This window comes from Synchiropus splendidus, chromosome 18 (assembly GCF_027744825.2).
Source record: "Synchiropus splendidus isolate RoL2022-P1 chromosome 18, RoL_Sspl_1.0, whole genome shotgun sequence".
Taxonomy (NCBI): Eukaryota; Metazoa; Chordata; class Actinopteri; order Syngnathiformes; family Callionymidae; genus Synchiropus; species Synchiropus splendidus.
Genome location: NC_071351.1, coordinates 4,931,074 through 4,943,429, shown reverse-complemented (window position 1 = coordinate 4,943,429; position 12,356 = coordinate 4,931,074). Strand labels below are relative to the sequence as shown.

Below are 12,356 nucleotides of genomic sequence, written 5' to 3'. Positions count from 1 at the left end.
GAATTTTACTGACAATACTATTTACAGATGCGGCGGTGAGTTGGGAGGCGTGGAACTTTTACTTCCTGGAGGAGGGGCGCTACAGAAAATAATTGAGAATCACTGCTCTAGTTTGACACATATTCTGCCCTGTTTCTGTTGGCTTTCATTCTGCTTTCTCTCACTATATCATCCGCAAACATCAGCATCAACATGTCTGTTTCTGCTATTCTAGAGCCAAGTTGAGAGTTCCACAGTCATTTCACTGGTGTTATTGAGCACTGCAGGCTATTAAACTCTCGAGGTTTGGTGCGTGATCAGCTGCTCTCCCCCAAAATGTAGCACTCGCAGGCGCCCAGCTGGAGTGGGGCAGTCGAAGGTAGTTCAGTACTTCTGAAGCAGGGCCTGGCATTATTGGGGCTGCGTTGAAAGCTCGATGCTGGGTACCAAACCAAATGAGCCATTTCCTTTAGCCGTCACTTTCAATGAAGCAGATCATCGGTCAGCTTCTTCTGTCGACGGCGATGAGGATGAGTCTGATATGGCTCCGCGCTGCCGTCGCTCTGCATCCTCCGGGGAACATCAAGGCCTCCTGACTTGGATTGCTGATAAAGAGAGTCACATTTATCTCTGCCTCTTTTCCCTCTCGCTCTCCGGAGCTGCGTCTGAATTTCCCTCCGATTCTTTGGTTTATTTAATGAGCTGAAATTACCACTGAAACAATGCCTTTGCCCCCTCGAGCTAACAATCCAGCTGAGAAGAAAAACCCATTGTTTGCTGTCAAAATCCAATACCCGACGGTTTTCTGCTCCTTTCTCGGCGATCTTTACTCTCTTAATGGCTCATTAGGGTGTAAATGTGGGTTCCATCATTGTCGTTCTGAGACGCAGTCGAGCGATAGTTATGGTCCAAAAGTCAAGATGCTCCCGCCTGTGGACCAGACCTGACAGCCAGTGCACTTCTACTGTGTTGGCGTTTTCCCCCATGCACGTGTGTGTTTGGTTTGCACAGTAACTGCCTCGAGCTTGGTCCGTTCTCAACGCAGGTCCCAACAGACAAATGGCTTTTTGCAAGTAGTAAAATGAAGCCCACACTCCAGGTGTTTGTCTCCAGATAAAGAGATTTCAACTACACAATTTAAGGTATCAGTCTCAGTTTGATGCCTGAAGCAAATCTTCGGAATGAATTTCTTTAATAATCCAACATTTAAAAAGGAGGCATTGGTTAGAGGCCTCTAATTTATAGTATGTATTTTTTCTTCTTTTTTCTTATGTGGGAAATGCAATTTTAAATCCAGCAGCCTTTGTGTTTTGGTTTGACAGCACCCCCCCGTCACCTTATTCAGAACAACTCTCAAGAGTATAGCAATTATGGATTCTATAGGTTTAGCAGCAGGGTTCACTCTGAGAGGCGGGTGGCTGAGAGCTCTTTTATTACATGTAATAGCTCATGTTGGACCTCCTCTGAAGTTTTTAGAAACGCTGTCTGAAATGTATTTCTTCATTTGATGCACTGTTTGGTTAAACTTCAGGAGCCATTGTGGAATGTAAAAATCTAGTCAAGATATTGGGTCCTACGGGGTAAATGCAGTGCGTCTCAGTGAGTCACGGTTGTTTTTTTTGTTTTGTAAACTGTGTTGCATGACTGACTCTTTCCTTCCGTCCTTGCAGTGGTCGTCCTGTATTTGCAAGCAGTGGGGACCAAAGAGTGGCGGGAGGTGAGTCCAGCCTCCCTTTTCTCCGGCATCATCAATATTCATGCCCAGCTCTGGCTGACATTAGTATTGTGATGAATTTCATTTAATAAATATTAACTTCTACTGCTGTCTTTGATGTGGGTGATGGGCTTGTTACGAAGCAGCCCCGGGGCAGTTCTCCTCTGGGAGTGTAGAAAATTGAAAGTGTCGTCGTCTTTTACGTGCCCACACAAGTGTTGCTGCCATGTGAAATGGAAGCGGGTGAGAAAGCGAAGGTTTTGTGTGGCTGACCCGAGCTGCCAAATGAGCGCCGCAGGTATATGAGGATGAAAAATTGAAAAGGATTGCGTGACCCCCGTCGATGATGTCAGTGGAGGGATTTGTACGATCACTCGTCGCCGGGAGAGAAGTAAAGGAGCGATATCGCATCAAATATTCACCTCCATGTTTCTCAGGGCTGCTCCCTCTCTCTCTCTTTAAAGTGCAAAAGTGGCGGAGACAGAGTCGATCTCTCACCAGAAACTGGCCCTTACATATTCAGCGTAGTATTAGTAAAGTGAGCTCAAAACGTGACGTCACAAGAAGTAATTCATAGCTTTATAGACTGTGTCAATGAGTAAAATATAATTTGCTATCGTGTAAGAAAAGACTTGCATCGAATGAAAGTCATTTCCCATGTGTTTTGTGCGGCGCAGATGGAGTGTGTTTTATTGATTTATTTATTTTACAAACAGTGACAAGGTTTCTACGGTGCTGTGTCCCACTGAAAATTCAAATATGTTCCTGGAAAAAAGCCTGTGCATTATTATATATTTTTATTTATTATTTTTGATATTTGTTTTATATTTTATTTGTTGTATAAACAGGGGCAGGTTTCCTGAGGTACAGCATCCCACTCAATATTGAATTGTCTATCTGAAAAAATATATATATAGATAGATAGATGGATGGATGGATGTGTATATATGTATGTCAATAATATAAATACATCCTCTCAGCTAAGTAATAGTAGAACGAAACCAGGTTTTAGTCATGACCAAGCTAAGCAAGAGGCATGGATATGTGTCATCTCAGGGTGTAAACATTTCTTTTTTCAGCCTGGAATAAATTCATGAGCTACATCTTCAAACATAAGAGCAAAGGGCTCACCTGCCAGGGCCGGTGCAAAGAGTTGACACTGTTATTAGTCCAAGAATGCTGCTGTAATATTTTGTTTTCAAGGTGACAACAGCACCCGCCCACTTCATTTTGTGCACCAGGCTGATAAATAAGCGAAGGCTTGCTCAGCATTGATCGCCTCACCTGAATTATCCCCCATGTTTGGGTTTAAACTCGCAGGCCAAAACAGAGATGGATGTCTGTATAATCTGGGGAGTAAACATGCTGCTCCAACAGTTGTGCAGTCGTGGCACCACAATGAATCCCTTGTTTGAGTTTCATATTGTTCTTAAGATTACCTCTTCTGACAATCCCCCGTGTGTTGAGACCTTTAGAAATGTTATTATTGTTATTGATGGTTCAAACCAGTCCAAGGACTTTGGCTTGACAAATCATTCAGAACCCAATAAGTCATGTGGATAAAAGATGAAGTCTTCAGGAACCAAACCTTGTGCATCCTATTCTGCGAACTCTCCATTTGTGAGTTTGGCGTTGTGCCTGTGTTCAAGTATCCCACAACCGGCAGCTCTCCCACTTACCTTGTAGGTGTGGAGTGCCATGAGATATCACAGGCACTTGACGTCAGCAGCAGCGAAGGCTTGTTCCGCCGGACTGTTCTGGGGTTACTGAGCATGAGGGGAACTATATAGTCCAGTGTAGCCCTGCTTGGAATATTAATACATTGGATGTGAGGCAGGGTTTCTGCTGCGTGGTCACGGCTCATGTTGGAGCCGCCGCACTTTCAGAAACATGGTCTCTTTTTAAAGATGAAACCGGAACAAACAGATAACAAAACGCAACATGGAGGTTTTCACAGAAAAACAAACCTCACAATGACTGAAGTCTGCTGCTCGGGGAACTCGCGTCGCGCACCCGGCCGGACAAATGAAAAGACAGAGAGAAGTTGTGTTTTTATTGTCTCCAACTCAGTACATCTCGAAACTTTCCCTCCGACTTCAACGTTTCTCTGTCTGTCGTCCTTCCAGAAACCCTGAAAGGAATTAGTTGTTTGGTAAAACCGCTTTAAACAATTTCATGCTTCAGGCTTTAAGGAGAAAAACACGCTCCATGTGAGATTTTGAGCTACATGCCCTCTGGCTACCAACCAGCGCTGCCTGAGGGATGTACCTTTTTTTTTCCTTCTTTTCCAGGGTCAGAACAGGCAGCATCATTAGAGGGGCTATACCCTGGTTGAGACCCTGGTTACAGATAGGCATGGGACACGGCTGATCGCGCTGCTTATGTGAGCGGGGCACTGAAAACACCAGTCGAGGTATTGAGGCGGCGGCGAGGCAACGCCAAGATCAATAGCTCATTACATGGTGGTGTCGGGCCGGGCCATGGAGGCGAAGCTGGGAGTCCACCGGGGGGATTACCGCTGTGATTGTCAGGAAGATGGAAGTGTTGCGTGACCGCGGAGGGCTGCTGCGATGGGGACCGTGTGCAGGAAAGAGCCTGGGACCCGCCAGAGTTAAAGCTGCATTCTTATTTCTCCTGAGACCTGGGGATGACCATTCAGACTTTATTTGAAGAGCTCCGAGTCACGATGCGAATGTGAACTTGAGCAAGTCATCGCGCTTATCGGAACGTTTAACCAATTATTTCTGTCCCTTCCCGCAGTTCGGCCGGACCGAGGTGATCGATAACACTCGCAATCCCGACTTTGTCAGGAAATTCGTCTTGGATTTCTTCTTCGAGGAGAAACAAAATCTACGCTTCGATGTGTAAGCAAGACATTCATATTCATGTCCACAGAAGGCTACGATAGAGACACTCTCTGTCGATGGAGTTTCCATTTGAATGAGTCCTCTCTCTGCAGGAATCCATTGAGGTGAAGAGCATTTCTATCATTGCTTCAGCACTTGTCTGTCTCTTGGTTTGGCCATTGATTCAATTAGACTCCATATTCCCTGACCACTGTTCTCTGCACCTCACGCAGCTATTATCTCCGATCAATGGCCGGGGTCCATCCCTAACATGCCACGGTAGCTTTGTTTAAGTCGAGCCATTATTGCCCCTGTGAGTCGCACAGTTTCCCAACACAGCTGTGATCACACCGTCCCGCTGTGGTCTCTTCCCTCCGCTCGAGCATCGCACCTGCTTTGAAGGCCCATTATTTGTATTCATCCGTCCTATAATAAGCTTTTTGTGATGCTTCACTGGGCTGAACTCTGCCAGTTGAATAAGAGCATGTGGGCATCCGAGTCCCCAAATAACACTTGAAATGTTTTTGGCAAGTCCACGAATGGGCTGCCGAGGAACGATATCAAAAAAGTGTGGCCTTGCACAACCACTTCTCATATGTCTGAATAGCTCAAGGTTGCTTTGGTCATTATTTACCATCCTCACAGAGGGTTTATTTGCATCTTGATGGGTTCAGGTTTGTGGCGCATTTTTATTGTTAAACTTGCTTTTCCAGTGCCTGTGATTCATTGCTTTTCAGTGGTGTTTCACCTCAACTCTGAATACAAGCATTCAGACCAACAATAAAATATTACAGATTCAATGACTATTTTGTTCCAGAACAGGTGGAAAACCAATTGGTAAAAAGCTGTCAGTATTTCTCGTGATATTGGAAGGACGGGTCACATTCCCCCAAAGGACTCCTCCATTGATCCAACCACATCATTATAGATGGATGGAAGAATATATTGCCATCAATTATTGGAGCCTCAAACTGTTATTGAGCTATGTTTCCCCAAAGAGAGCTACCAGCCACTGGTGAGGGCTGTTGGGTGGAAGCAGCACGGCCTGGCAGTGAAGTAAAAAGATCCCAAAAGGACCTCATCTTGTCCAGTAATCGAGGTTCCTGGGGTGCAAGGACTGTTCCAGGGCAGAGCCTCACATATTGCTAATACATTCTCATGTTTTTTTAGCTTTATTTTCAGGATTATTATCCTAACCAAGTACATAAAATGTCATTCCCTTTTCTTGTTTCACAAACAACTTTAGTGAAAGCATAGCAACGTCAAAGCTTTCACAATCCCAAATCATGACCCTCCATCATTCTACTAGCTTAGGAAGTGGCAGTTAGCTGCTGAAGCGCTTCTCCTTCAGGGGTGGCTCTGACTGTCAATGACGGGTTCATGAGGCTTCATGAAACAGTGTCTTCATTTTGAGAGCTGTCCGCTCCAAAATGTGTGGATTTGAACGAGCATTTTTGGAAGACTTACCTCCTGAGTTCTGAAAAATGAGGACACTGTTTCATGAAGCCTCATACAGAAGGAGCGGTGTTGGACTCCGGTACTGCGTGTCACTTTATTGAGTGTTGTTTTTTCCCTTAAAAGTAAAAAATAGTACTGGGTTTGATCAAAGGTAGCCACCCTCTGACACCACCCATACTCCTAAACCACTTGCCATATTTTTCAAATACCTGTCCCTCATTGGAGTGATGTATTTGCTCTTTGACTCAGGGGAAAGGACTGTAACTGTAATAGAGGCATCAATAGCACCTTCCCTCAACATCCTGAGCCCCCAAGGAAGGTCCGTTGTGTCTGTATGACTATGTGTTTTGGATAGAAGTATCTGTCAGAATCACTTGTCGTATGGCTTTAAATGTTTATTCTGTTTTTGACCTTTGCACATCTGCCTCTGCACGGCACCTTTATGAGGCATTGCCCCTCGAACCCACACATTTTATACTGTGTATGATGCGTGTATGGTGCCTTTTAAAGTGTGTGCATTTGAATTCCACCCTAGTATAACAGTGATAACACAGTAAAACATGAGCCGATGTTTCCTTTCAGCTCCGCCATAAATCTTCTCTTTAATATCTGGACCTGTTTTTCTTGCAGGTACAACGTGGACTCTCGAAGCTGCAACATTTCCAAACACGTAAGTCCCGCGCCCAAAATCAATGGACAAAACTCTGGCGAGATATTACAGAGACTTCAGAGATTCAAAGGGAACTCATAAGCCGACGGTCATTGACATTTGTTGTTTGTCTCCCCTGAATTAACCAATCAAACGGAGAGCAGAAGGTGAGTCGGACAGCGCTACATTTCTGTCAAGCGCTCCATTCCTCTCACACGTCTGTATGTCTGTTTAATTCTCTCTCTGTCTTTCATCTCATTTCATGAAGGACACACATCCTGCCTGGACCCCCCACCCCCCTCCCATCCTGTTGTCTCTCATTTTGTTTGTCGCCATTTCCCTCTGAAGGTAAATTCAAAGCAGCTTGTTGTGTTTGTCTGAGATGGTAACTTCACATCTATTCTCTTTGCCCACACCTGCTCCGACGCCAACTCATCCTCCTCTGTCTGCTGCCCGCCACTTGGACTGTGCTGCGTCATCCTGTATTGACATATGTTTTATACGTGTGTGGGCAGATTGGAATATCTGCCGAATCTGTTGTTTGGTGAAAAAGTGGACTGGGAAAACACTCCATCCGTCGGGATATTCAAACCCTGTCAAGGCAATTCAGTGCTCCATCTCTGCACTTCAGTGGAGGGCCACGACTGTGTGGCTCTGCGTGGCCCTTGCTTCAGAAACACACTCTGTGTGGTGTTATTGCTCTTTTACTCATAAAACCATGGCTGTCACTCTGGCCCCAACACAAGTAGGCCTCATCCACAATAAACTGTAGTCAGATCTAACTTCAGCAGGACGTGATGAACTGGTGAGGCTTCATGAAACGGCGCCGTCACTTTCAGAGCACACTAGGTGGCGCTCTCCGCTCTAAACTCTTTGGATTTCAACCACCATTTCAATGAAACCTCACATCAGTTTTAAACCGAGAGCGCCACCAGCTGAGCTCTGAAAATGGCGACCCTCTGGAGGACTTCACTCACACACACATAAGATAGAAAGTACTCAGTTGACCTCTGTATATTTTCAAACTGGAAAAAACCCACGGGGAGAACATACTGTACAAACACTGGTTGCAAACCTGGAACCTTCTTGCTGTGAGGCCATCGAGTAAACCACTATCCCACATAGAATTAAAGTACAACTTACTCCCTTGTCTGCGTCAATGAACCGTAGCGCGTACAACCTCACGAGGCTTAAAGTACAGTACAACTACCACGAGTGAATGGCATTTGAGGCTTCATTTTCAGAGCCCACTAGATGGCACTCTCAGCTCTAAAATCTTTGGAGTTCAACAACCATTTCAATGAAACCTCACACCCTTTTTACACTGAGAGCGCCACCTACTGAGCTCTGAAAATGAGGACACTGTTTCATGAAGCCTCAACAGTTCAATAACCACCAGCCCTCACTGGTCAAATTGTAACACAACAAAGTGTGAGCGGCCATTACACCCTCCATGTTTGTGCTGTGTTGTTATTCGTGTGGAATGTCCTCATCTTTTTTTTATGGGCCACTTTTTAAAAAAATAGTGGGGAAAATATTGGCTGGTGAATGATGGGTTTTCAGATGGAAACAGTGTCCTCATTTCCAGAGCTCAGTCGGAGGCACTCGGTTAAAAAAAATTGAACTTGTTAAAATCCACAGGTTGTAGACCAGAGAGTGCCACCTAGTGGCCTATGAAAATGGGTCTGCAGTTTCATGAAGCCTCGCAAACTCACCGCGAGACAAACCCCTAACATTAGATATTAATCTTGCCAACGGCAGAAAGAACTTTTGAACTTTTCATGAACCACCCGAGAAGTCTTCGGTGTTTGAATGTCCTCCCTCCTCGGTGACCTGTGTGAAGTGGTGTTTAAAAACAGTTCTGGAGCTCCAGACCCAGATGGCAGCGGGTCAGTTTTGAGCACAGCCTGGTGTCTGGTGTCATGCAGGAGTCGCAGCACGAGCAGGTTGAGTTTATGATAATCGCGCGGCCTCTTATTCAAACCTGCATTATCTCCGGCGTGCAATTATTTCTCTCACTTGAGCCGCTCTTCTGTCCCGCAGGACTTTTTGGGCCAGACTTTCTGTACCCTTGGAGAAATCATCGGCTCGACGGGAGGACGCCTGGAGAAGACTCTTTCGTAAGTCCTGCAACACTTTCTCATCTCATTTGAATAGCAAACCTTTTATCCTAGAAGGAATTAATGAAGGTGAATAATCTGCGCGAGAACTGTCCGTTTCTTTGTTCTCCATCGATGGATGGCTGGAACAAAGTTGCCCAATGAAATGTGTGCGGGCTGCAGCACTTTGTTTCGGCTTTGACAATGTGAGTGGCGCGTACAGCAGAGCATCTTATGCGCGGGTGCCGCTTCAATGTTGGGTCATGTGATCGGCTCAGGGATATTTGGAAGCCAGGATTCTATTCTTCTCTTCCGATAGCAAAAGTGAGGGCGACACAAACAGCACAGCGACGTCTATTGCAGCGCTGCTGCGGAAGATAAGGGTGTTTGAGATGGGAGAGGCAAGCTGTGGAGTCAGAAAGGCCGTTTGGAGCCTTTTATATTGCCGTATGTTTAAGTGAGACTTTAGGCTCAGTACTGACACCAGAACAAAGCCAGAGGAAGGAGCTAGAGCTGAATCACCTTCTTTGCTTTGTCTTCTATCCACATTTATTAAATGTTGTGACCTGCAGAGATGTGTGCGTCTGGAGGTCAGAGGTCAGGTGGGTGCAGTTTGCTGTCACCAGTGAATGTGTCTGTATAGGGGTTGAATATCTTTCTGTTTGAGGGAGAGAGGTGTGGATTGTGTGTCTTTAGTTGTGTGTTTTGGTGCTGTTGTTCGTGGACGTGAATTTTCTGTAGATTGTTTTTGGTGTGCCATACTCGAGGCCCGGGGGCCAACTCTGGCCCAGCAGCTCATTTATGTGGCCCCTGAGAGTCCAAGACTTCACCGTCACACGACAAACGTGAAACGTTGTTGTCGCATCAGTCTATTCCTTTGCTCAGTGGAAGCTACATGCTTGAGGCATGTTGCGCTTAGTTTGAACTTCACTAACCGTGGATACAAGTGTAAATGATCAGTAGTGTGTAGTAAAAATATGAAGATTCTTAACAACATAGTAACACATAACACATCATAAAAGTAGGGAAAAAATGCAGGTTGTGTTTTGAATATCTTCAGCTGTCTTCTGTGTGTGTCGATGTGTGTTTCAGAATGAAACAATAAATAAATAAATCTGATGCAGGTTCATCTGTAGGTGTTCTGTGAAGGCCGCCTGGCATAAAGTGTGGTTCTATAACAGTGGCGTGTTCTTCAAGCTGTGTGTTTTGGTGTGTACACCACACGTGGAAATCTCATCGTGTCTGTGTGTGATTTGTCTGTCGCTGCGTTTTACTGTTCAAAGTGTTTTCGTGTGTGTTGTGTTCTGAGGCGTTTTGTCTGTTTGAATGGCGTATAGTGGTACATGAATATATTTTGTAAAGGGAGGGTGTGTTGTTGTTGCAATGTTATCTTACTTGTGACTTGACAAAACACCTACTTGTGAGGACCTTATGCCTTTGCTTGTCCGTCCAAAGGAGGATGTCGAAATAAGTGTCTTATTTTCATGTGGTTTCAGTTTGGTTCAGGTGAGCCATGTTGTGGATGGTTAGGTTTAGGGGGAGAGGCTGGGGAAAGGGTTACGGCAATGAGAGGTCCCCACAAAGATAGTCAGGCGTCCTCCTCGCTTCAAGCCAAATCTGCGGAACGAGAGGGAGAATACAAGACATGTATAGATTGATGTGCTTTTATTTTTAATGAAATGGTCTTTTTAAAACCGGCACAATTACTCACCATCATCTTTCACCTGCCTGCGAGTGTCACATGATTCATCATTTTTCCACCGAAACCATTAATGGAATCACCTTGAGGAGAAATGAGACCAGCGACACAAGTGAAGCGTTTGCTACCGCGAGACGTCTGAGCGACTCTCGCGGCTTCCTCTGTGATGAATGGGCCACAAAGCGCTTGGAAGCCATTGACAGGGGGGAAGAGGGTTCTGACTCCGGCCGCATCCATCCATCAAACAAGGTCCAGTTTGGAGGAAAATAATTGCTCAATGTGACAGACTTCAGTTGCATAATGAGATGGGTAATGAAAAAGGAAGTCGATAGTACAGTTGGAGCCAAATATGTTGAGAATTTTCCTTTGATATTGATGCTTCTCGGACTAATACGTTTATTTCTAAAGAACCTGCTAAGTTTCACCTTAAGCTCATAACTCGGAAAAACATTTTCTGAAACTAAAACTGGGCTGAAAACTTCAATGAGAATTACCTTAAAAGAACGGAAAGATGAGGTTTAAGATCAGAACAATTTCATGTTGGTCAGATGTTTTTTTTTTTAAATTAACTTCCACTCCCAATGCCTTATTCATAGTTGGTCGCGGGGGCAGCAGCTGGAGCTAAGAAGCCCAGACAGCCTCATCCCCAGAAATGTCTGAGTACTAAAGAGAGGCTTCAATGAACATCTCTCTGTGTTCTAATGTGAGTCCCTTGCGAATGACTGAGCTCCTCATCCTATTTAACTGTACATTCGCACCAGACACGACTTGGCGTCACATTGTGTGACTCGCACCTGAGTCGTCACTGGTTTCCAGTCACCGAAGCTCCGACTTCGCCTCGACTTCAGAGGCAGGAGAAGTAGGGCAGTGGGTCAAAGCAAGTGGAACATCAACATGGCAGAACGGTGTGTTCGTATTGCTGACCTTAATCTATTGTAGAAGTCTATTTAAAGCAAGCATCTCTGTGATTTATCAATTCCTACTGTATCACCTTCTCCTCTTGTTGATGAATTTTCCCTCTTATGGGGCCACTTTTCGCTAGATTTTATTTTTCCTCTTCAGCATTGGTTGAGCCAAATAGCACCTGATACTTGACAGGCAAATATTTTGCCGAAAATTTTTCCCGTTTTGTAGCGTTATTGTCACCTAAAATTGCAAGTTGTGGACATGGCAAAGGGAAAAGCCACAATGCTGCATTGTCCGTCCGTCAGTGAATCCCTCCCTCACTCATGAACAAGACCCCAAGATACTTTAACTCCTTCACCTAGAGTAGGATCTCACCTCCAACCTGGACCAGACATTCCACCCTATCCAGACTGAGAACCGTGGTCTCAGATTTGTTGGAAATTTGTCAACAAAACGAAACATTCTGCAGGAGCCACCGCATCTGCAAAAAGCAGTGACTCGTTCCCGAGGCCCAGGAGCTGCTCTCACACCCAGGGTATGCTGAGAAATGATGTCCAGGAAAATAGCGAAGTGAACCAGTGACACAGGAAGCCCAAGAGGAGTCCAGCCCTCATAGGAAATAAACAAAATCTATTTTACATGGAGGTACAGACAGCTGAGAGTCTGAAACCAAGGTTACGCAGCGGAGACCAACCCTGAATATTTGCAGCAGGAATATGAGACACAATCCCTCCTGAATACACAAAGAGAGTTGGACTGGAAAGAAAGTATTGGTTTTATTTATAGTTGTTACGTCGGCTCTGGAGTTATTCAGTACAAGTGTGATGTTGTGGAAGGAAGTTCTGAGGAAAGCGTGAGCTGTTTCACGTAGTTAAATCATGATGAGTGATGTTTACATCACCAAACCCTGCATCCTCAACAGGCGGAGGAATCGATGGATAGTCTTCTGTTAGTGAGATGAATTATAGCGGCAGCCGTGACGTTATTATCAGCGATGTTCCCTGTG

The 12,356-nt window shown here is 45.1% G+C and overlaps 1 protein-coding gene across 1 annotated transcript in view; it reads left to right on the top strand.

Annotated features, from left to right (window-relative positions):
• Positions 1-12,356, top strand: part of cpne9 (copine family member IX) — a 78,721-nt gene that overhangs the window by 23,401 nt on the left and 42,964 nt on the right. Inside the window, exons 3-6 of the mRNA XM_053849121.1 lie at positions 1,650-1,696; positions 4,454-4,557; positions 6,628-6,667; positions 8,690-8,766. Of these exons, the coding sequence (XP_053705096.1) occupies positions 1,650-1,696; positions 4,454-4,557; positions 6,628-6,667; positions 8,690-8,766 (268 nt within the window). The remainder of the gene's footprint in view (positions 1-1,649; positions 1,697-4,453; positions 4,558-6,627; positions 6,668-8,689; positions 8,767-12,356) is intronic.